Below are 24,628 nucleotides of genomic sequence, written 5' to 3'. Positions count from 1 at the left end.
GTCAATAATTACACTTTGAAATAAGTGCATGTACATGTGTTTCTTTATGGGATTAAGGATGTTAGGGATGGCCTTACACAAAAGATATTTGTCCCTCCCATCTCCACCCAGAAAGTTCCTACAGTAATCAAAGCCAAGTTATACTGTTTGAGATTCTAAACTATTACTCTGGACAACGGGATTCAAGTTTCCAACATACAGATTATTGGATTGTGCTTAGTGCTCAGTCACTTCAGTCGTGTTCAACTCTTTGTGACGTCATAGACTGTAGGCCACCAGGCTCCCCTGTCCGAGAGATTCCCCAGGCAAGAATACTGGAGTAGGTTGCCATTTCCTCCTCCAGGGAATCTTCCCAGCCCAGGGACTGAACCCACATTTCCTGTGTTGGCAGGCAGATTCTTTAGCACTGAGCCACCTGGAAGCCCAGTATTGGATTGATATGCTTGTAATTTTCTGTTTCCTCCCTACTCCACACTGGTTCTCCCTTATTCTCTACCTTGCTCTGTACCCAGGATCTGACTTATATGCACCACTTCACCAAGGTCCTGTTACCAAAAGGCTTCCAACCAGATTGAACCAGAAGGAGGCTTCTGCAGAACAAAGGGTAGGAGGAGACAATGCAAGAATGCACTGATTGTTAATGCTTAATCCCCAAATCGGGCTTCCTAGGTGGCACTAGTGATAAAGAACCTGCCTGCTAATGTAGGAGACACAAGAGACGTGGGTTTGATCCCTGGGTCAGGAAGATCCCCTGGAGAAGGGCATGGCAACCTAATCTGTATTCTTGCCTGGAGGACCCCATGGATAGAAAAGCCAGGAAGGCTACAGTCCATAGGGTTGCAAAGAGTTGGACACGACTGAAGCATCTTAGCACACATACGTGCACAATCCCCAAATTAGTGTCATAGACAATAAATCCTCAGCTTTCAAAGGCAAGTGAGATCAAGCAGATGTGGATCACTCTAGGGAGGATTTTGGGAGATGCGAAGGCTTCCCTTTGGGCTTTAAAGAATTGGTAGGATGGAGTAGAAGGAGGGAGGGGATATGATAGTTTCTCTCCAGAATGAGAAGGAACCAAAGTATGGAGGGTATGGAGTATAGCTTAACTTTTCTGGGGAACGGAGAGAATACCAGTTTAACAGGAACAGATATCAGGAGTCTGAGTGAAGTGGAAAGTTAAGATTAAATGGCAGGTTGGGTCATGTATTAATAGTAGAGGCCTTGAATGGATGGAATGGAGAAATCGTGATCTTTAAAATACATGACAAAGGTGTGCTCAATCTATAGACACAATCTGTAAATGATATGTATTGTGGAGGTTTATTCAAGTGCCTTATCACACATTCAAATTAACTTTTGGCTGTTCTGTCACTTAAAAATAGCTCTGTTCATTAAAGGAAATGTAACCTAGATTTTCAGAAAACTAAAACATAATGTTCTTAAAATCATGGCGTGCTTTAACCAAGAGTCATCTTTTAGTACTGTCTTCCTAAACCTTTTGGACTAAGGTGGAGTGTTATAAATCTGACAAGTTATTTGTAGTTGGTTTGATTGCAAACTGTCAACTTCAGACTATCAAACAACAAATTGATAGTTTGCATAGACATGACCATTGAGCCTGGGAAGCACCTATCACTCCATTATGTTTCACTCCTCTCAACTTTAGATGTATTTTGCCCCATAAAATTTACAACATAGTGATCGTTATTCAGTACCAGATCCGAGAGCACTGGGTTTTGCAGTGATCGGTGTTCTTTAGGACAGATGACCTGAATCACAAAATGTGACTTATTCCATGTACTTAAGACTGCTGCTCCTCCTCTAGAGACAAAACTGCTCTGGAGTTTACCTTGTCAAGCCAGCTGATTTGTGTAGATGCTGATTTTTGGAACTTAAATATTAACAAAAGAATCTGTATTGTCAGTTGGATATTCCTTTCAAATCATAGTCTGGAGCTGTTTGCTTTTAAACTCATATAAAAAGAATTATATTCTGACTTCCAGGACATAAATTTGAATGGTACCCTTTTCTTCTTGCTCTGTTTCTACATGACCATTTGTCTGCCTTATTATCTTAGGTAGTCTTGCAAAATAGTGTACAGGTGAGGAAACAATGTTAAAAACTTATCTGTAACACTAACTTCCTGAGTGAACTTGAACTAGTTAATTTCTCTGGTCTTTAGATTTTCACATGTTAAGTTAGGATAGTACTACCTTGCTTGGTTGCTATGGAAGTTAATTAAGATCATGTGTGTGTAAAGTGCATATCACAGTGACTGGCACATGATAGAAACTAACTTAACAGCTTCTGTTGTCATTACTATAGTTATCATTATTATTTAACTCTTACTTCTATTTGATAATTCTCAAATTGACCTATTTAATCTTCATCCCCTTTACTAAGCTTCATGTTCAAATATACAAATGTCCACTGGACATTGCCACCTGGAAATGCCAGCATTCCCAAATCAAACTCATACTCCCTGGCATCTTCTTGTTGAGAACGAACTGAATGAATAAAAACTCCTAGCCACTCTTTCTCAGGTGTCTAATACATGACAGCTGTATCAACACACCAACATCCTTCTAGCTAGAAACAACAGTTTTACCTGATTCTCTTTTCCCTTTACCACCACTGTTTTCATTAAATTTTAAGTCCTTTATTCCTCAACCTTTTCTTTGCATTTCTACAAACACTACTTAATTCTGGCCTTCATGGTACCTTGGACTTATTCTTACCTTTTCATCCCTCAAATACTATGTCCATAAAATACACTCTGAGTGACATATATCCTCACTCAAACTTTTAGTGGGTCTCTCTTGTCTAAAGAACATTTAATCTCTTAACATGGCAGTGAAGCCATCCACTGATTTCCAAGCTAAGCTGTCATCACCTTACATAACCCACTTTAGCATGCATGCATCAGAATCACCTGGAGCACTTGTTAAATCACAGATGGCCAGCTGCACCCTAGAGATTCTGATTCAGTGTCTGAGGTATGGTTCGTTAATTTTCATTTCTAACATTGTCCTATGTGATGCCAATATGGCTGGTCCTGAGACCATATTTGTATGACCAGGGCCTAGAACATCTTTCCTTCCCCATCTCAATCCATCAAAATCCAGTGACTCCGTTACTGCCATTGCCTTAGAGAAATTTCATCAGTCACCCCACTCAGAATGAACCAGTTCATAATCTGTGCTAGCAGAGTACCTAAGAGTTCTGAAGGATTAGAACCAGATTACTGGACTCTAGCTAAATATCTGAGTGAACCTGGATAAGTTATGTAATACTGGACCCATTTCCCTATCAGTAAAACTGAAAAAAATAATAGTACTTATAGCGTGTGTTGATGTAAAGATAAATTAACATATACGAAGCACTTAGAATAGTGCCTGAGAAGGGCTCAATTATATTATGTTACCTAGTAGTTCATATCTTTAATCTAACACTCCACTTAGCATATTAATGGCATTTAGAGTTTGCAGAACAAAATCCTTTACTAGATGTTAAGCACCCTGAAACAGAGCACATCTCCATGAATTCCCAGAAACATAGCCCCAGGCCTAGCACTTTATAGAAATTAAGTATAAAAACCTTTCAATTCAATTGAAATTCAGAAAAGATTGCAAAGAAAGCTTAAGTAAAACTCTTCTAAACAGAAAACAAAACCATCCATTTGTTTTTCCCTCACGATAAAGATGAATAAAAATGTGGTCAATTATTAATAATACATTGAAAGTAGGTTTGCCTTTTCCTTTGAATTTTCTAAACTCTATAATTAAAACAGCTTCACATTGAAAGATTGTAAAGAAGAAATTAATCTTATTGGTAAGTAAAAAAGCAAATCCCATGGTTGATGATAGATATGACCTGTTAGCAACAGTTACACTTTTATACTTCCTTTTCTTACAATCAGCGTGTGGAGACCAGCATAATCCAATTAATTGTAATTCCCTTTTGTAGAGTCAGTAAAGTAGTGCATGATACTGAAACACCATTGAAGTCTTATCTCTGGTCAGATAATCCACACGGATTTTCGTTTTCCAACTACCAGCAGGTTTTCATAAACTTCAGGAAAGTAGAATATTTTGACTTCCTTGAACTTGTGATAAATGTGATCCACAATAACTGTCTCTGAACTTTAATCCTTTGTATATTCCTAGCCATCAGTTTTCTAGACTTCTTTCTCTGCTGTGCAATGGTTTCATGAATACACCTGAGTTTTTCTCTATCTCCTGACTGCATTTAAAATATTGTTTCTCCACAGTGAATATGCAGTGTTGTAACACAACAGAACCTCTCAGCTGAGCTGTTTGCTGCTGGTACCTCTTGGACACATCATCTCTCATCCATTTACTCACTCTGATCCATCTTGCTCACTCCTGCCAAAGCACAGGAACAATTAGAACAATATGCTGAAATAAAAGTTATGTGACTGTGCTCTTTCACACACAGAATACCTTACTGTACACATTTAATGCCTTTCCACCTTAACTAAAGTTCGGCAGTTTGAGGTGCAACAGTAAAACTAGCATGAATTTATTTTTCCTTTTTCACAATTTCATGGACAGAAGGTCGATTCTTAAACATCAATCTTAATAACTTCAGCATACAACTTTTTTCTTTCCTTATTAGATGAAAAATTTTTACCTTTTCACTTAGAGAAAACACTTTATAGCATCTTTTGGCATATCCAAATTGCCAGCATCACCACTCTTGTGTTTTAGGGCCAATATTAAGGAAGGGTGTCTTGCACACAAGCCTCTGATATTATGACAGTCAGTGTGGTAATCGAGATGGCTGCTAGGTGACTAACGGAGGCTACACTAGACAAAAGAAAGATTCAGGGCCCCGGGAGTCGGGAGGGGAGGGGACAAATCAGGACTGCATGAGATTTCATCACACTACTCAGAATGACCTAAAATTTATTTCTAAACTTTATCATTTAATATTTTCAGACTGTGGTTGCCAGCAGATACCTGTGGAAAGCAAAACTAAGAATGAAAGAGGACTGCTGTAGCTAAGTTATTTAGCGTGTGACCCCAGAGTAGTGGGCTTCCCAGGTAGCACAGCGGTAGAGAATCCACATGCCAATGCAAGAGATGAAAGAGACACAGGTTCGATCCTTGGGTCAGGAAGATACCCGGAGAAGCAAATGGCAACCCACTCCAGTATTCTTGCCTGGAAAATCTCACAGATAGAGGAGCCTGGCGAGTTATAGTCCATGGGATTGCAAAGAGTCAGACACAACTGAGGATGCATGCATGGCCTGGAGTAATAGGATTACCAGGCTAGGGTGAGTAACATATTAAATGGATCTGAAATGAAGCTGAATGTAGGCCAGAGTGAAGATCAGCAGTATAGACATGGGTGACCTCAGGAACCATAGGCAAAAACTCAGGAGTGAGGGCCACAGATATGTTTTGTGTTAGATCAGAAGAGAAGAAAAGCAAGGAGAAGAGTACCTAGTTGAAGAAAGCTGTATCTTTCCACTAACATCACTCCAGTTTCCTCTGCTAACTTTCTTGTGTGAGAACGTGTGGTGAAGTTAGCCTGAGTACATCTCTACTCTGCTGAGAAAAGGGAGAGGCTCATACAGGCCAAAACTGTCTAGGCTGCTTGGAAAGGTGTCTTAGTACTAACAGTTCACCTGAGACCATAGCAAATGATGTCTTCCTGTCTTTCTACAAAAGGAACTGTAGATAACTCTGAGACTTGGACATTTACATAGTTATCATCATCTTTATTAAAAGATACTTTATTAAAAAGATACTTAGTAAGCAACTAATTGAGCATGTCTTTGTACTAATGAAGTGAACATAAAATTAAAAGGGATAGCTCTTTTCCTAGAGACAGCATAATTCTAGTACTAATGTTAGAAAACTTAAGAATTGTCATATTTCAAGAGATTATATACTGTTTCTTATATATCCTACAATCCTTATTCTGTCATTATAACTGCCTTCCCTACCCATACCTCTTGCACTTAGAACATCTGACACATATTAGGTGTTTTATTTTTAATGAGTGAATGTATTAACTTGGTTGATAGTTTTGTTTCACTTTGCACTATCAATGTAATGCTGAAATTGATGAATAATGATGGAATTTCATTCATTCATTTCATTTCCAGCATGCTCATTTCTTTTTCTTTTGACTTCATTTCTATTTAGATTTTTATTTCATCAGAAAACAGTCACTGTTGTTGGGTTTATTTTTTTAATTTGTACTTACCGTTGACCCCTGAGCATTGAGAGGATTAGGTGTGGCAGACCTTCCATGCGGTTGAAAATCGGAGTATAATTTATAATCCATCCTCCATATGCGCAGTTCCTCTGTAGCCGTGGCTCTGCATCTACTGATTTGACCAAGTGAGGGTCGTTTAGCACTGCAGTATTTGAAAAAAATTTGTATGTTAAGTAAACCTTTGCAGTTCAAACCCAGGTCATTCAAGGGTCAGCTGTATTATTGTTGTATATTTGTTAAGCATCAATTGTTTATCAGTTCTTATTTAAATAGTCAAACTTTTCTTTTCATCAGAAGTTACATCTCTCACGACAATATAGTAAAAGGAATAATTTAAGCCAGATATTATATTAGATTCTGAAAATATTTGCCAAAGTCTGACTGACAAAGATAATACGCAAATAAATTTTCTAATAATGTATAACAAGCCTGTACTAGATCTTTTACATCTCTTCACTGAATTCTCACACAAAATTAGGAGGGAGAGATGACAGTTCTCGTTAGACAAGTAAGGAAACCAGTATGTTAAGCAATATCCATATATGTGCATATACCTACAATAGGCATGTTATCTGTATATGGGTATTTATAGACCTTAGTTATATTTATTTCTTAGATATCACTATGAGATATGTTTTGACCTGACCTTCTGCTTGGTATTTACAAATGTAATATAACTCGGAGAGAACAAAAAGTGATAGTGTTGAAACTTAGAGCCTATAACGAAGAAAACTTTCAAAAATGACTTGAAATTTAATCCTACGGATTCCCTACCCTTTGGCGTATGTAATGTATGAAATCATCCATGGAATTCGAGTGAATTCAGAATCTGTTTGGAGAAGATGGTCAAATAAAATGAACCATTGTGTATAGTGTCTGCAGAGCACAAAAAGCCTTTGACTGCATGGAAATAAGAGCAGTATTGGAAGCTCTGAGTAAGAAAGGAATTAAAGAAGTATATATTGGTATCATGAAATGTATCCTTTTTTAAAATTTATGATCCTAACAAAGTCAATTCATTTTTATCATTGTTACTGTTGTTAGAATCTGAACAGGGCTACCTCTTCTCGGATGCCTAGACAAAAAAACCTAGAAGCCAGGAGAGAAAAGTAATGTCCATAACAGCATTTTATAAGGTGGCATTATACATGGAGTTATGATGGGAAGATGTTTTATGTTATGCCGTTATAAATTAAAAATGCACAAAGCAATGACACGTTTGTTATACTTTCCATCTGTGATGCCTGCTTCAGAAATTTCAGTCGTACCTAGTTATTATGTTATTATTTACATTTAAATGAAATCTGAGGAAAAATAAAAATAAGGCATGGTCATTCTTGACTCAGTTCCTGTACTGGTTAGCTGGGGAAGGATAGGTAGAGTAGAAGGCTGCTCCACCACCATCAAAGAGAGTCCCTAAAGACATTTCATTAGCCTGTGACATTATTTGCATGCCTTGGGCTTCTTAAGTGATTTCCAAAGAAATATACACAGCATGAAGTCCATGGAAAGCAAGCTAATATGGCATACCAAAATACCCCAATTTATTTCACTTAACCCAGTGGAGTTAAGAAACAGAAGCTTTCATGAAAGAGGCTTTAGCATGTTGGAGAATTTCTGCTTATTTTCTTGGTTCCTCCCTTTTTCTTACTACAAGGAGGCCACACAAAACTGAATTTGGTAGACCAGCTAGCAAAAGTATCCATTCTCTATATGGATCAAACCATCTCCTTTTATAGTAGAGTAACCATTTTCAAATGTATGTCTTCTAATAGCTTCCTGCAGGTTACTGTGGTAAATAGTAAGGAATAAATTTCTTTGGTTTTAGAATATAAAGTTACATATTTAAAACAACTTTCTGCCTTCTTTGATAGATAACCATGGCCATAGAGAGTTGATTTGGCTTGCATTGAGATCTCCTATGTGTGTGTATGTTTGTGCATGTTTGTGCATGTGTGTGTCTGTGTGTGTGTGTGTGTGTGTGTGTGTGTGTGTGTGTGCACGCGCATGCTCAGTCATACCCAACTGCTTGCGACCCCGTGGACTGTAGCCTGCCAGGCTCCTCAGTCCATGGGATTTCCCTGGCAAGAATACTGGAGTGGGTTGCCATTTCCTACTCCAGGGGATCTTCCTGGCCCAGGGATCGAACCTGCTTCACTTATGTCTCCTGCTTTGGCAGGCAGATTCTTCACCACTAATACCACCTGGGAAGCCCAAGATTTCCAGAGAACAATTTTAAATGTTCCTTAGTATTTCATGTCTTGGGCTATAGCAGCAATGAAGTATTTCTACTTTAGAAGTAGTAGCTGGAAAAAAGAATGAGTAAGAAAATAGTAATCATTATTTTATTCTTTGTCTGGTAGTCATGCTAGGGAGTATCCTGCATGTGTATAGAGCAAACCATTTGAAATAGTTAGGTTGAGCCTGAATAGGCAAGAAATTGTTCAACTAATTCAACCTTCAAATGCTTTCTCTGAATCTAGATAATTATTTTTATTTAGTTTGAATTACTTAAACAGCTATTTCTGTTGTCTACCATAATTCATATGTGTGACATGGCCCATGATTTGAGAAAATGTCTAGATATGATCTAGGAACATGATGTCTTTCTCTGCACAGAAACTTTGGGCATTGTATTCATTCTCTAGGGCTGCCAGAACAAAGTATCATAGACTAGGAGGGATGGGGGGCTAGGGGATTAAACAATGGAAATGTATTTCCTCTCTGACCAGAATCAAGGTGTTGGCAAGGTTACATTCTTCTGAAGCTTCTCTCCTTAGCTTGTGGATGCCTGTCTTTTTCCCGTCTTCACAGTCGTCCTTTGTGATGTCTAATTGCCCCTTCTTATAAGGAACCAGTCATATTGGAATAAAGCCATCCATGTCACCTCATTTTACCTTAATTACCTCTTTAAAGACCCTATTTCCAAATATGGTGGGGTACAGGGGGTTGAGACTTAAAGTTATTCATTGGAGCAGTGTGGGGGTGGTGCACAATTCAGCCCATAACAGACATAAAGAACATTTTGGGGGTGATTTTGCCTCTGCTTTAAGGTCAAAAAGAGTATTATTCTAGGGGACAGGAATAAGATGTAAAATGTCTAGAACCTAATTTATTTTTACTTGAATAGTATTTCTGAGTACCTGGCGAAGCCCTCTTCTTTGAAGTATACAAAGCAGCCTCAACAGTTGTAGCTCTGAAAAGGCACCAAATACAGCTCCTAGTATGTAGTGTCCATTCAGGCTACAATTGTTGAATAAAAATTAAATGAACTAGCAAATTAACTGGTCGACCAGCCTAATTTTCTAAGATAATGTCCCCACCAAAGTCTGATGTTGTTCTCAAGGAGTTACAAAGGGCCTTTAGTGAGTCCAGGATGCAAAGAGGATGGTTTTGGCACAGAGTTTAACATCGCTGTGCTTGAGAATTTGGAACCTCTCTAATCCACCAGAAATCAGATTGAACTGTCACTTTAAAGAGCTAACACAACAGGAAAAGTTGAGCTAGTTGGATGATTCACCCGACTTCCTTTTGATCCACCCCTTTAAATACTAAACTAAAAATCAGCTGTTTCCTTATAAACGGTATGTTTTATCCACTCTTATATCTAATCTTCCAGTTTGATTTTATGGCCAAACATATTATTATTTTTTGGATCGATAGTCCCTATGGCATCTCTTTCATTCATGATGTGACTTTCATGTACCCAGCAGGGCTTTCAGATAAGGTTTCCAAATGGTCATCTGTGCTGGAAGCAGATACCATATCCTTTATGAGAGTTTCACGATTAATAAGTTCTTGTCACTGTATTAATGACATCAGTGCTATTCTCTCTGTATCCTGGTAAAGTTGGGCTGTCTTTTCCTCTGTTGTTTTTTTTAATTACACCAGTAAAATAAAAGTTGGAAAAGGACTTTAAAACTGCCGTGGAAAAATTACAACGTAAAAGTGTACTTGTTTTTCAATACACAAAGATGTGCGTCTTTATTCTTACGTAACTGTTCGACTCTGGAGAGCCCAAGTTTGTCTGCAGCTGCATGTCAACCAATCCTAGGTTAACACAGTGCCTTTAGTCAAAGTCAGACTTGATGTTGCAACTTTGGGTTACAGAAGTCTATGGAGCAATATATAATACAAGAAGAGGGTGGTGATTAAACTATCAGTGATATTTATTTATTTATTTTTTGACTGCACTGTGTCTTCATTGCTCTGTGTGGACTTCCTCTAGTTGGAGCAAGCGAGGGCCACTCTTCACTGCGGTGTGCGGGCTTCTCTTTGTGATGGCTTCTTGTTGCAGAGCATGGGCTACAGGTGTACAGGCTTCAATAGTTGAAGCTCATGGGCTCCGTAGTTGTGGCTCATGGGTTCTAGAGCATGGCTCAGTAGTCGTGGTACACAGGCTCAGCTGCTCCAAAGCATGTGGAATCTTCCTGGACCAGGGATTGAATCTGTGTCTCCTGAGTTGGCAAGCGGATTCTTAACCACTGGGCCAATAGGAAATCCAATTAGTGATATTTAAACATGGCTTTTTTCCATGGAAATTACCATGACATACTATGGCTATCAAAGATCCACCTTTCAGTTCTCCTTTTTAGAAAAAGGTAATTTCTAATAGCTATTGTCAAAAATGTTTAATTTCAAATATAGTGAATTTTTAGCTGGATATAGGTAAGTTTTTATTTAAAAAAAGAAAATCCACAAAAAACCCTTTAAGGAAGGACATTTCAAGATAGACTTGAATGCTTGGATACAATATTAAAATATATTTGTTGTGGTATCTTAAAAGTCACAGAATGACTTTGGATTTTAGAGCTTAAGCTGTCTTCAATTCTGTTTAAATGGTTTAAGCCAAAAGCCGTGACCAACATGAATTTATAATAACCTGATTAGAAGGGCAGGAGAAACCAACATAGATTATTGGTGTGATGATTGTGAGGTGTCTTGATTCAACCAGACTTCTTCCCACTACTGGACTCCAGCATGTAAAGTTTTTGTTGAGCTCCTATGACAAATTGCATCATGCTGAGGTAAATTCTCTAAGACAATCAGGATGGTTTATGATGTTTGCTCAGTATTTCCATTGCTTTAATCCCTAATATATTTTGCCTTTTGGGCCTTTATTCACCTTCCCCATCACAATGGCATCTTGGATATGTTTGAGGTTTTTTGCTTTCCAAATGTTTTTCAGATACATTTTCTCATTTGATACAAATGACTATCCTTCTAAATATATTCATTTCACAAATAAATAAATAGATACTCAATAAATTAATGGTAAATCCAGGCCTGGTGTTTTATATAATCTCTTTCTCACTCTATCATATTTCCTCTTCACTCTAGCACCACATAGTAATTTGCTCCATCTTCTTTCCCATTCCTAATGCATTCTTTTTATTGCCAGTTTGCTTTATATCTGTTTATATAAGAATCTGTTTCTTCTATAAATGAGTAATTAGGAAAGATCAGAGTCAGTTTACAGGTAAAAGCATAGCCTCAAGTAAGATATTTAGGGATAAAATATAAAAATCACTATCTTTGAAGTAATAGTCAATCCACTACCACTGGCAATTACTATTTACTTGCCTTTACCCTTTCAGCTTCTGCCAGCCAGGCTTGGCCTGACCATAGTGGTTTGGAGAGAGACTGATTGGCTCTTTGGGCTTCACGGGTGGCTCAGTCGGTAAAGAGTCTGCCTGAAGTACAGGAGATGCAGTTTCAATCCCTGGGTTGGGAAGATCCCCTGTAGAAGGAAATGACAACCCACTCCAGTATTCTTGCCTGGGAAATCCCAGGGACAGAGGAGCCTGGTGGGCTACAGTCCATGGGGTCACAAAAGAGTCAGACATGACTTAGAGACTAAACAACAACAACAACAAACTGACTCCTTATCCTGGGTTTATAATTTGTCAGCCGTGGAAAATTTACTTAATCTATACATGCCTCATTTTCCCTGTCTGTAAAATAAGCTGATGATAACAATAGCATAGATCTCATTATTGAAAAAAATTATATTAAAAAAATGTAAAGTGCACAGCATAGTCTCTAGCATGGTGTAAGCATCAAATAACTATTGGTTATTGTTTCTGTTGCAAAGATTCCCTAAAATATAGTCATCTGAATTTTGTTCTGTAACAGATTTTTATTTTGTCAATAATAATTGCCAAATCTTAGTGTTGAATATGTTGGCTACTCATTTATATCTTTGCAACCCCATGGACTGTAGCCCACCAGGCTCCTCTCTCCATGTAATTCTCCAGGCAAGAATACTGGAGTTGCCATTCCCTTCTCCAGAGGATCTTCCCATCCAAGGGATCAAACCCAAATTCTTTACCAACTGAGCCACCAGAGAAGCCCCACCAGCTCCTAAGTTCATGTTAGTGAAGTGAAGTCGCTCAGTCGTGTCCGACTCTTTGCGACCCCATGGACTGTAGCCCACCAGGCTTCTGTGACCATGGGATTTTCCAGGCAAGAATATTGGAGTGGGTTTCCATTTCCTTCTTCAGGAAGTTCATGTTAAAGAAACCTCAATATGCACATATCTAGTTTTCTATTTCTCTGCCCACCAAAGGTAAACTTCACAAATCAATGTTTATTGAGTAACTTTTATAGACTCTTACAGACTCCATTGTTTTGGTTCTCCACTGGGCGTTACTTTGTACCCCCAGGAGATATTTGGCAATATCTGGAGACATTTTTCATCAGCAGCATTGGGAAGTGCTGCTGGCAACCAGTTGGCTGAAGCCAGGGATGCTACTAAATACCATAGCATGCACAGGACAGCCCCCACAACAAAAAATCATTCAGTCCCAGATGTCAACAGTGCTTCACTACAGAGAAATCCTGCTCGTTTGAAAAGGGGGGAACGAGAAGACATCATCACTGCTAACAGATTTGTTAGAAAATGCCTATCAGATAATACAAATGTGTTCATGATACCTGTTAACACAGAGATGAGTGTCACTTCATCTTCATCCTCACTTCTGATTGCATTCGTGAGAAGGTGTATAAATATGGACCCAAATGCGTGTTTAGATAAGTAGCAGTGGCCTTGAAAAATATGCCTTAAAGCCCTCTGTTTTACAAAGAAATCTTAACCTTGGCTGTTTATGGAAAAACTTAATATAAAAATTAGGTATTATATACCAAAAGACTTTCCAACTACTTATCATCTTATCTATTGAAGCTACTTGTTGAGGGGCTATATATGGTCTTTTTAAAATGAAGATCACATTATAGGAATGTTAATTTAAGTAACACAAGTTGATATTGATATTATATGGCATTTTGAGTGGATATAATCAAGTGGTGTTAATTGAGTGGTAGATTTTCTTTTTTATGTATATTGAAATATTTCATTTTCAAAATCAGTTGAATTAAGTGATGTTTATCTGAAGGTGACAAACATGACTGGCATCTATCTTTGGTTATGCAATTGTTTGCTCTTATTGTTTTCTTGCTCAAAATAAAATCATCCTGTTTTTTAACCTGCTAAAATTAAACTTATGCAGCAAAATAGCATTTTGTGTTGGACTTTTGTGCTCTTAAACCTATGCATCAAAATGACTTTTTGCGTGGACTTTTGTGATAAATTTTTGGTAGAGATAGTTGTGCATGTGAGCATGTGTGTGTATGTGTGTGTTTGTGTGTATTTAGTTTTCCACTTAAAGTTCAGTGCCAAAGCTACCGTACTTATACATTTTCTAAATGTGCTTTAAGCAATAAGTTGTACAACATTTTTAGAACATGTGTTAAGCGATTTCTCTAAGAATGAAGCTCTTAACAAAACATAAGCACTCTGCATGAGATCTTAGCAGCAAAGTGCTTAAAAGATAAAGTAAGAATTGGTACCATGGGAAGAACACCAGCTGTAGAGCGCACAGGTCCATTATGAGAAGTATGGTAGTGGGTAGGGAGAAAATGATTTAATCAGGAGTAAAACCAATTTTATTATAAGGGCACACAGGGGGTGTGGCACCATAGTGAGAGGGACATTTCAAAATATCTGACAGATTTCAACAATGTGAAAACCCCGTTCTTTAAAGTGACAGTAAACCCTATCAGGTCTCCCTTTTTGATGCTATTGTTAACAGTTGACTGTTTAAAGCTGGCCTGCTAGGATGCTGTCGTCCTATTTCAATAGTGTGTAGGCAAATAAAAGACTAATTGTTGAAATACAATCAATCAAAAATGATTGCAGTGCAGAAAGAAGGTCTTCTCTGCTGATTTTGTTGTGGGTCAAATTATTGTGTTATGATTGAGGTAGGGATGGAGACTGAAAGGGAAGAAGAAAATAGCCCAGCTGAAATAAACAGATTCACCTTCATTCCTTCTCTTTGCAAACAGCCAGTTGAGCAGGAACGTCACTTACCAACCCTGGGAATAATAATCCATTTAGAAAAAAAGATCTGATAAAGATTTCAGCTAATATTTTTAAAAGGACATGAACACTATTAGCAAAACAGCCCATGCAGAGATTCCCTACAGTGACAATTCTCAGCTTTTCTTACATTTTTGGTGCAAATTCTCCTCTGCATTCATAAAACTGACACAAGCGGGCATCTAAATGTGAGCCCAAGACATCAGTAAAGACACACAATTCCAGTTGACCAAATAACTATTAAGTTCTTGCCAGGATCCTCAGCTTTCCTGTTAACCCCCAGGTTGTCCAAAATGATTAGCTTCAGTTTTCATTAAGCCCAGAATCCAAAATCTTTTCTGTGTTGTAACGTTCAGAAAGACAAATACTGTGTTTCAGCAGCAATGCTTGTATGCCTGCTTCCTTTTAGTTGTATGTAAAGGTGTCACTTTCAGACATTACTGCATCCACTTTTTGAGTGAGAATGGTTCCAGTCTTTCATACTGAAGACGAAAGGGAAGGAAATAATTGCCCAGACTCTTTTATTTCTTCTAAGAACTTTATTGGGGGCTTTATTTTCTTTAATATTTAAATGTCTCAACTCACTCAAGCTTCCCAAGCAAACATTTCCGTTGTTTCTAAGAGGAGTTGTTGAGCACTTGTGGTTTGTCTTTAGTGTGTTATCATTTTTGACAGCTTTGCATAGCCTACGTAGGCCAACAGGGGTCTGTCTAATATTGTTGCTGGGCACATTTTCCTCACTGAGATGAAAACTAAAAAAAAAAAAAGATATTTTTGAAGCAGTAAGAAGGAATTAATATCCTTTCTCACTCGGTATTCTATTCCTTGCTGACTTTATATTCAGCGAAAAAAGGAAAAAAGTGTTACCCATTATTCCCTTGTACATAGCAAGGCTAACACATGTAAAGCAATAACTCATTTTCTATTGCCATGTTTAGCATATGTCTCCTGTTGGCTCAGCAAGGCCTTTAGGCCGGTCCCTTGAGCCAGCCATCATTGGCAACTCTTAGCCCCTCGGCCTCAAAACCAAATAGCTTTGAATCATGTTGAGCTGTGATGCTAATTTTCATACTGATGCATTATGGGAATAAATGTATCTGACATACTGTGTCAATGGCACTGTCTCTTTGTGTCTCTTGTTTTTTTGTGAGCTGCATTCCTACAGATGGTATTCCATTGAAAATGTTCCCTTCCTATGGAAAAAAGGAAAAAAAAAAAAAAACATGCACAGCACCAAACCTCTAGGTGCAGAAGGCTGTTAACGGTTGCTGATGATAGTAGGCAAACATTAACATAATAATTAGTGTCTTGTAATTGTTTCATTAAAACCAGTTGTTCCATTTCTCCTCGTGTTTTCCCAGAAGAGAAGCTGAATTTGGACGACAGCCAGTGGGAGGACATCCACGTTGTCACCGGAGCACTGAAGATGTTTTTCCGGGACTTGCCTGAGCCGCTCTTCCCTTACAGTTTCTTTGAGCAGTTTGTGGAGGCGATCAGTAAGTATCTCATACACAGGAATGGCTGCTGCAAAAACCTGGTGGTGTGGAATTATTATTAAGTAAACAATAAGAATGGCAAGAACAGCAATCATGGCGATGATAATACCCACAATGCTCCACAGCTTTCGTTCTCGTTTTGGTGTTGCTAATGGCTTGTTCTTATTTTTGCACTATTATCTGAGTATTTTTAAAAATTAAGAAAAAAAAAAAGACATCCTATTTAGTGTGGCTGATTTTCAACTAAGCCTCTTTAAATGAGAATAGCTTCTCATACTATCTGCTTTATTTTTTTCTTGTTGTTGTTTTTTTTTTTAACTTTTTATTTTATATTGGAGTATAGCTGGTTAACAACATTGTGATAGCTTCAGGTAGACAGCAAAGGAACCCAGCCATGCATATACAAGTATCCATTCTCCCTCAAACTCCTATCCCATCCAGGCTGCCACATAACATTGAGCAGAGTTCCTTGTGCTCTACACTAGGTCCTTGATCACAATCTGCTTCAAAGGGGTCACTTTCCACATCCCCAGCCCCTACCTTTATACTTTTGAAGTCACGATGAGTTTAACTGATTACAAGGGGATTTTGAAAAAGAACTGAAGTGAATTAAACATTACATTTCATCAAAGAGGTGTTAAATCATCGACTGAGACATTACCTTCTCAAGGGATCACTCACCCTACATCCACCAACACTAGGAAAGGGTTGGCTTCAGTTTGCTTTAGGACATTGTGAATATCAATTAAGTAATGGAAAGTTTCTTCTATTAAACTGGTGGCTTTGGGGGAGATTGAGTTGCATCACTAGCCAGTAGTCATTGTACACTCTATGAAGCTTCCTTTTTGTTATCTTCTCATTCATAACACACACACACACGCTTAAGGAAAAACAAATGAGTTAATGAATGAATGAATGAATGAATGAACAAACGAATGAAAATCTTTCCAAATGTGAGGAAATGTCTGCTATTGATTCTTGAAGCAACAGCGACTAGTACATTTCTAAATTTAATATTAATATCTTAGGGTATACTTACTATGATTGTGACAGCTTGGAAAAAGTTTCCTGGCAAGCAGGCTGATTCAAGAAGGAAAAAGAAAGAAGAAAGAAAGGTAAAATTAAAAAGCTTGCAAGCCTGGCAGGAGCTTAATTAAAGTCCAAATGAGAAAAATCTCCAAGAAAAAAAATGCTCTACTTAGGAGGTCTGATCTTGGATGGCTGTGTGTGCAGCATTCCCATTAGGGGGAGTGGGATACGAGGAGCCTGTTGGAAACAGCCCCTCAATATGCTCTTTTATTCTGTTTTTCATTTCACAAAAGTCTTCACGCTTGTTTAAAGCTCTGGCAAAATGATATCAAGAGGAATAAAGCACAGTTTATTCTCCCAAGGTCTTTTTTTTGCTGCCTGCTCACAATTTCAGATGTTGTTGTTGTTGTTGAATAGAGGAACAGTGCTTTAAATATGGGTTTTGAAGTGAGGCTGGAACTCTTATCCCCTGTCAGACTTTTTATTTCATGAGTCCTCTGTTTCTCAAGAAGAACAGTATTTTATAGTTCCCAGGCTCTCTTAACTTCTTTTTAAAAGGAAGAATAAAGACAAAAATAAACAAGCCTGAATTTCCATAACAGTTTATTCTGATATGGAAGGACAGTCATAATGCTAGGACAGCATTCCACTAAGATGTTGGGGGCTTTTGCATTTGGGTGGCGCTAGTGGTAAACAACACACCTGCCAATGCGGGAGATAAAGGAGATGCAGGTTCGATCCCTGTGTCAGGAAGATACCCCTGGAGGAGGGCATGGCTATCCACTCCGGTATTCTTGCCTGGGGAATCCCGTGGACCAAGGAGCATGGCAGGCTGAGTCGCACAGAGTCAGACATGACAGAAGCAACTTAGCATGCACCCATGTACTCTGATTATATATATCTAAGGAAGTCATACAAATTTCACATCATGGTCTCCATACTTTTAAGTGAGAATTGCCTCATTTGGAAGTATACTCGTGCTTGTGCTGATCTGAGGGCTGTGATGTAATATACCCATCATTTGAAAGTGAAAGTCGCTCAGTCATGTCCGACTCTTTGCGGCCCCCTGGACTATACAGTTCATGGAAAAATCTAGGCCAGAATACTGGAGTGGGTAGCCTTTCCCTTCTCCAAGGAATCCTCCCAACCCAGGGATAGAACTCAGGTCTCCTGCATTGCAGGCAGATTCTTTACCAGCTGAGCCACAACCCATCATTTAAGCTTCCTTATTTAACCTGATTCTGAAGATGTTAGGCAAGCCATTCCCTTAGTCTAAGGGTGTGGAAAACAGGCCCTCAAACCCATGTGAGGTTGTGTCCTTTGAATTTCCATAAAAAGTAAGACCATCTCTGGACTATCCGAGACTCAGCTCCGAACTGGACAAAATTTCAGCAACACTGGCATGGTCAGAACTTAACAAAGCAGAATTGAGATAGGCAGCATGCTACTGTGATGTATGGCTATTGCAATGATTTTTTCCAACTCCTATCAAATAGGCTATGTTGAGAATGAATGAGAAAGTACTTTAGAACGTCCCTTTAAAGATGTAAGATACTGAACTAACGCTAACAGTGTTTCTTCAGATCAGCTTTGTTTAAGAAAGTGATCTAGAAGCAAAGAGAGGGGAGTTTTTCCTTCATTTTTCAAGGCAAGGAGAATCAATCTCAACAATCTTGCCTTACCTAACTCATGCAGTACTTAGTATTTTTTTTCATATATAAAATAGAGGGACTAACCAAGAGGTTACTGTGGTTGAGAAATATGTTGGAAAGGGACATATGTTTGCTAATCCATGCATTTTTGACATAACCTTGATGTTAGTTCTTGAATTCTTAACTCACCTCAAAGTTGTAGTTCGTATTTAAATATCCTTAAGCAATAGAAGAGTGGCCACATAGTTGCTTGGAAATGGCAAAACCACACCAGGAGGAGGCACTGTTACCCAATGTGCACTAACTGAGTTAAAAAAAAAAAAAAAATTTGAAACTGTAAATACATTCTTATCCATCCCAGAGAGGTGCTGGGCTTTATCATAGTGCCAACTGCTTCTTGTGAAATCTATATTGTGAGCTCAACAGACCTACTCATGAGTTCTTAACTTTTCATGAAAAGGAACCAGCACGTAAAGTAATTCCAGGGCAGATGTCCTTATATGCTGGCTCTGGGCTTCTTTGACCATCTTCTTTTGTCACTTCTTTGCTTTGTACCTGTGGAAGGTTGACCCTAGCCAGCTGTATTACGGAGATGCTACTGCAGTCAAAGGAAGTGGCCAGTGGTAGTTGGCAGAGGGAGGGGGAAAGAAAAGATAACCCAGTTTTTTAGTTTATCCTCCACCCCTCTCTCCCTTGCCCACCCACCTTCCTCAGGTAGCTTCCTTACCCAAGGATCCATCTCCTCCATGTCTTCAGCCCATTCTGGCTCCAGCTTCCATCTGGTGATGGGGACACTCCTCCATTTGCCCCTCCAGCCTGGTAGTGGCTTTCTGCAGTCTCTAGTTACTTGGTTACTACACTCTTCTTTACTTGGCTCTCAGCTTCTTTACCACATGGGTAATCAGTTCTCTCTATTGATGTCAATGCTTGAAGTGATGTCTGGTCACTGATTAGCCACTAGCAAAACATTATGCCAGTCAATGTCATGGTTCAGGTAGCTATAACATTATTTCCCTTTACTGGCTCACTACCTCCAAGCCCAGTTTGTGAAGGCTTAACATTTCTATTTGGTCACAAATTGAGAGATCTTCTGTTATGCTTTCATGACAGAGTTAAAAGGTGAATAGACCAAAAAGAATTTTGCATCCAACTGTAATGCTCTGCTTCTGAAGAAGAAATGTTATTTCATGTAAAAGCAATTAATGACCATTTGTGCTACTTGAAATAATGTTAATTTTTATTATATTTGAAAGTTATCATTACATATTCCAAGAAGAGGGAACAGAAGACATTTACTTTTTTCAGTAGTTTCTTTTTTGGACCAAAAACAAACATTAATATGATAAGAACTTGCAATTGCCATAGTGATCCCCTGTCTGATAACACCCATTGGGGTAACAAAAACACCTGCGATTATTTTATATTTTAGAATCCAAGTATTGCAGCTATTGATCTGAATTTCTATACTTGAAGTCAATACAACTGGGTCACCTGCACATTATTTTGTGGGGATTTAACCCACTGACTTGGCACCCCACTCCAGTACTCTTGCCTGGAAAATCCCATGGATGGAGGAGCCTGGTAGGCTACAGTCCATGGGGTCGCTAAGAGTCAGGCACGACTGAGCGACTTCTCTTTCACTTTTCCCTTTCATGCACTGGAGAAGGAAATGGCAACCCACTCCAGTGTTCTTGCCTGGAGAATCCCAGGGACGGAGGAGCCTGGTGGGCTGCCGTCTGTGGGGTCGCACAGAGTTGGACACGACTGAAGTGACTTAGCAGCAACCCACTGACTGCTAGGAAATTAATTCCCTGGAAATGACTTATGCTGAAGACATTATTAATACCTTAAATGTGAACTCAGTACAAAAACACAGCTTTAGAGTTTTATGATAGGTGATGCAATCTTGTAGCTAAAAGCCTGCAGGGGTTGTGGACATATCCAGTACATCTAAATCCTAGGAAATGTACTAAGTTTACCTCTATTCCCATCTCTTTTGTTCTGGTACCTGTACAGATCCAAAGAAAAGAGGCAACAAACAGTGTCTTTTCTATTTTACTACCTGCATCTTTTCAAAATTCCTGGGAAAGGAAAACTTGTTGGCATTTTTTATAATTATATAGTTCATTTCTGATAATAACACAGGATATAGAAGAAATGGAAAAATCATGTGGAAAATAATTTCTAGCTCATAAAGTTTCTATGAGATTTATACAGCATAACATTTTCCTTACTCTGTATTAGGTGATCAATAAATGATTTGAAAGAAATTCATTTTTCAGAGGAATAAAGCAAGCCACAAAATATTTCCCAAGTTCATGTGGCTCAGAAGATTAGGTTTAGCATTAAGCTGCAGACTCTAAAACATAAATACCTTCCATCATCCTACATTGCCTTTCTGTGACTGTTTATCTAAAAGAAATCTTGCTGGAAGAATAAATAACTAGCTGCTGCCAAATATATGTCTGTTACATCATCCTATATAAGACATATATATCCTATATCATTCTACAGAAGATCATATCATTTTGGTGTTTTTTTAAACCAAGGCTAGAATTAAATCATCAGAAATTTTAGTACTGGAGTTTTAGGTTAGAAATAAACTAGTACTTTCCAAGAGTGTGCAATGTTTCAACACTTACTGATAGATATTAAAAGCACCAATGCTTTAAATGTTGCCCTCTTTGAGTACATTTTAACCCTCCAGTGCATTATTTTTATAACCAATTGTTCACACATCCCCTTTTGAAATTCATTTAGATATATGCAATATTATTTTCTTAAATCATGTGAGTACTATTTCAAGTTTAAGTGTTATTAATATTCCCTTTTTTACAGTTTCTCACTTGTATCAAACTACAACATTTACCAAACCAAATTCCACGGAGGAATTTATAATAGAAAGTGATGGGTTGAGTCCTATCACTTCACATCCCCAGGCCTGTTCATAAGAGGAAACCTCCTTCAGCTATTTCAGTTTTTATCTCTTCTAGTAGTTACTTACATAACTCTGGATAACATCTCTTCTTCTTGACTTATCATCTATAGATAATTCCTAATATGAAATATCAGTTTATTCTATTCCGCTTCTTCCAATATTTAATAATCATGCTATTATATTTTGGCACTTAATAATATGAATAAGCCTCTGTTTCTTGTTTCATCGACATTCTATAATAACTTATAACTTCCTAACTCATAACTTCCCTTTGTAAGATAAGTATATTTTCCTTTCTGTACTTTCCTATATCTCACTTTCCTTTTTTTCACAATCACTGGTCATTAACCCCTTCAAGTTTTAATGGGTTGACCAAATTGGAAACTAATAAACAGAATTTATATTTGTATTACTATGAGTTTGTAAATCTTGTTCATTGCCTGTCCAAGAGATCTCACAAAGACTTTTTTCTTTAGAATTCACTGTTACAATCCCTACACTTCTCAAAGAATATTCTTCACCAGATCCAACAGAATCTATTTTATTACTCTCCAAAAATCGCTTAAACTATTGGCCATATTTGGTTTCCAACTATAAAGTTGGATCATGCTTTTCTTGTGTAGATTATTTATTTTTTCCTGGAGTCTGTAATTGCTTATCTTTCTCTATGGATTTTTCTGTTATAATGAACTTACTCTTTTCTGACGCTATTGTACAGTGTCCCAATTTTCCAGAATGCTTCTTTCTAGAGCTTTCTGCCATTTAGAATGGTGCTCCTAGGACCCTGAAATCCGTGTTTCAGAGTGTTCAAACAGGGATTTCTTTCTGTTTTCTGAATTCAAGCCTCTGTTTCCAATAGGACATTGTGTTTTAGTTTCCTCTTGCTGCCATAACAAATTATCTTGAACTCAGTGGCCTAAAATAATAGTGATTTATTACCGTATAGTTCGGTAGGACAGAAGTGTGACACTTGGTCTCACCGAGTGAAAATCAGAGTCAGAAGGACCATATTCTGGAGGTTCTGTGGGAGAATCCACTTCCTGCTTTTTTCAGCTTCTAAAGTTGCCTGCGTGCCTTAGCCAGTGGTTCCCTTCCTCCACCTTCACGGGCAACAGTCATACAGCATCATATCTCTCCAACCTCTTCCATTGTCATATCTCCTGACTTGCTTCTGATTACAATTTCCTCTTTTGAGGATCTTTGTTATTACATTGAGCCCACTTAATCATCCAGGACACTTCCCCATCTCAAGGTTCTTAACTTAATCCCATCTTCAAAATCTCTTCTGTCATGTAAAGGAAGAATGTCACAGGCTCTGAGAACTAAAGTATGGACATCTTTATGAGCCATTTTTTGCCTACTACAGGTTTTTTTCTTAATTTTTACAGATGGCACCTTCTTTATCTCCATATCATAAAAGCTCTTAATCCATCAGTTTTCATCTAACTGCCTCAAATCTAAACAATCATCAGCGCTGAGATAATAGTAAAACTATAGGCTGATTAGTAGATGAGAGGGAAATAAAGAGAAATGACCTCATAGATTTCCTTACAAAATGTTTTATCTATTATTTATGAGGGATAGGCTTAGAGATTTCTCTCAAGCCTGGGCCAAAGTTCATTTATTCAAGGACTATCTTATAATTTCATTTTGGTCACCTTCTTCACCTCAGCTCTTTGCTGCTCATATTAGAGCATGACTTGAGGTTTGTTGATGTGTTATATTCTCAATTTCCAAAGTTGCCTTTTGTGTGTAAAAATAATTACTTTTCCTCCCATTCCTGACCATGGCCCTGTGTATTTCCCATCATAGGGATGCAAACATTGCTAACTCCACAATGAAAAAACCTGTGCTTCCAATACCAATCCCCTTGTCATTGTTTTCAGGTCTTCCCAACCCAGGAATCAAACTCAGGTCTCTTGCATTGCAGTCAGATTCTTTATCGTCTGAGCCACTAGGGAAGCCAAATATTATATACATAATGTTTATTACATACCATGCTTATTATATATCATGTTTGTTTTATATATAGCATGTTTATTTAATATATGTGTATATACATATGGAATTGAAAATGAAAGTAGCTCAGTCATGTCCAACTCTTTGTGACCCCATGGACTATACAGTCCATGGAATTCTCCAGGCCAGAATACTGGAGTGGGTAGCCTTTCCCTTATCCAGGGAATCTTCCCAACCTAGGAATAGAACCCAGGTCTCCCAGTTGGTACAGACTCTGTACCAACTGAGCCACAAGAGAAGCCCAAGAATACTGGAATGGGTAACCTATCCCTTCTCCAGCAGATCTTTCTGACCCAGAAATCGAACTGGTGTCTCCTGCATTGCAGCTGGATTCTTTACCAACTGAGCTATGAGGGAAGCCCGTATGTGTATGTGTATTTATATATATAGACCTTGGAGATCAGGCAAGCCAGCAATAAACTGAGACAGTAAAGATGTTCCATACAAGTCTTCAGTTTATTCATGTTGATGTATGGCAAAAACCACTACCATATTGTAAAGTAATTAACCTCCAATTAAAATAAATAAATTAATTTTTTAAAAGTCTTCAGTTTAAAGGTTGCAATCACACACACATTTGAAGACAATATTTATGACCAGTTTTGTTATACACTGATTAATTAAGCAGTAAAACACATTCTGAGAAATGGTATCCATAAGGTTGAGTGAGCATCTTTGAAATCTAGGCACCAAAGATAAAACATGCCCTATGTATCCTTAAATACAACTAATCCTGCTATATATCTGTCAGTCACACCACCCTCCTATAAAAAGGTGTTGCCTTATGGTAGAAAGTATCCATTGCATGTCTTAATTTTTTTTTTCCCATCTACGGCCATCATGCCACTTTACCTTTAAAGTATACTTT

At 38.0% G+C, this 24,628-nt stretch overlaps 1 protein-coding gene across 1 annotated transcript in view; it reads left to right on the top strand.

Annotated features, from left to right (window-relative positions):
• ARHGAP15 (Rho GTPase activating protein 15) overlaps positions 1–24,628 on the top strand; it is a 687,458-nt gene that overhangs the window by 525,017 nt on the left and 137,813 nt on the right. Inside the window, exon 12 of the mRNA XM_081584873.1 lies at positions 15,988–16,122. Within this exon, the coding sequence (XP_081440999.1) occupies positions 15,988–16,122 (135 nt within the window). The remainder of the gene's footprint in view (positions 1–15,987; positions 16,123–24,628) is intronic.

This window comes from Giraffa tippelskirchi, chromosome 3 (genome assembly GCF_054371585.1).
Source record: "Giraffa tippelskirchi isolate mGirTip1 chromosome 3, T2T-mGirTip1v1.2.pri, whole genome shotgun sequence".
NCBI lineage: Eukaryota > Metazoa > Chordata > Mammalia > Artiodactyla > Giraffidae > Giraffa > Giraffa tippelskirchi.
The sequence above is the reverse complement of the archived record's forward strand: the minus strand, read 5'-3'. Positions and strand labels throughout refer to the sequence as shown.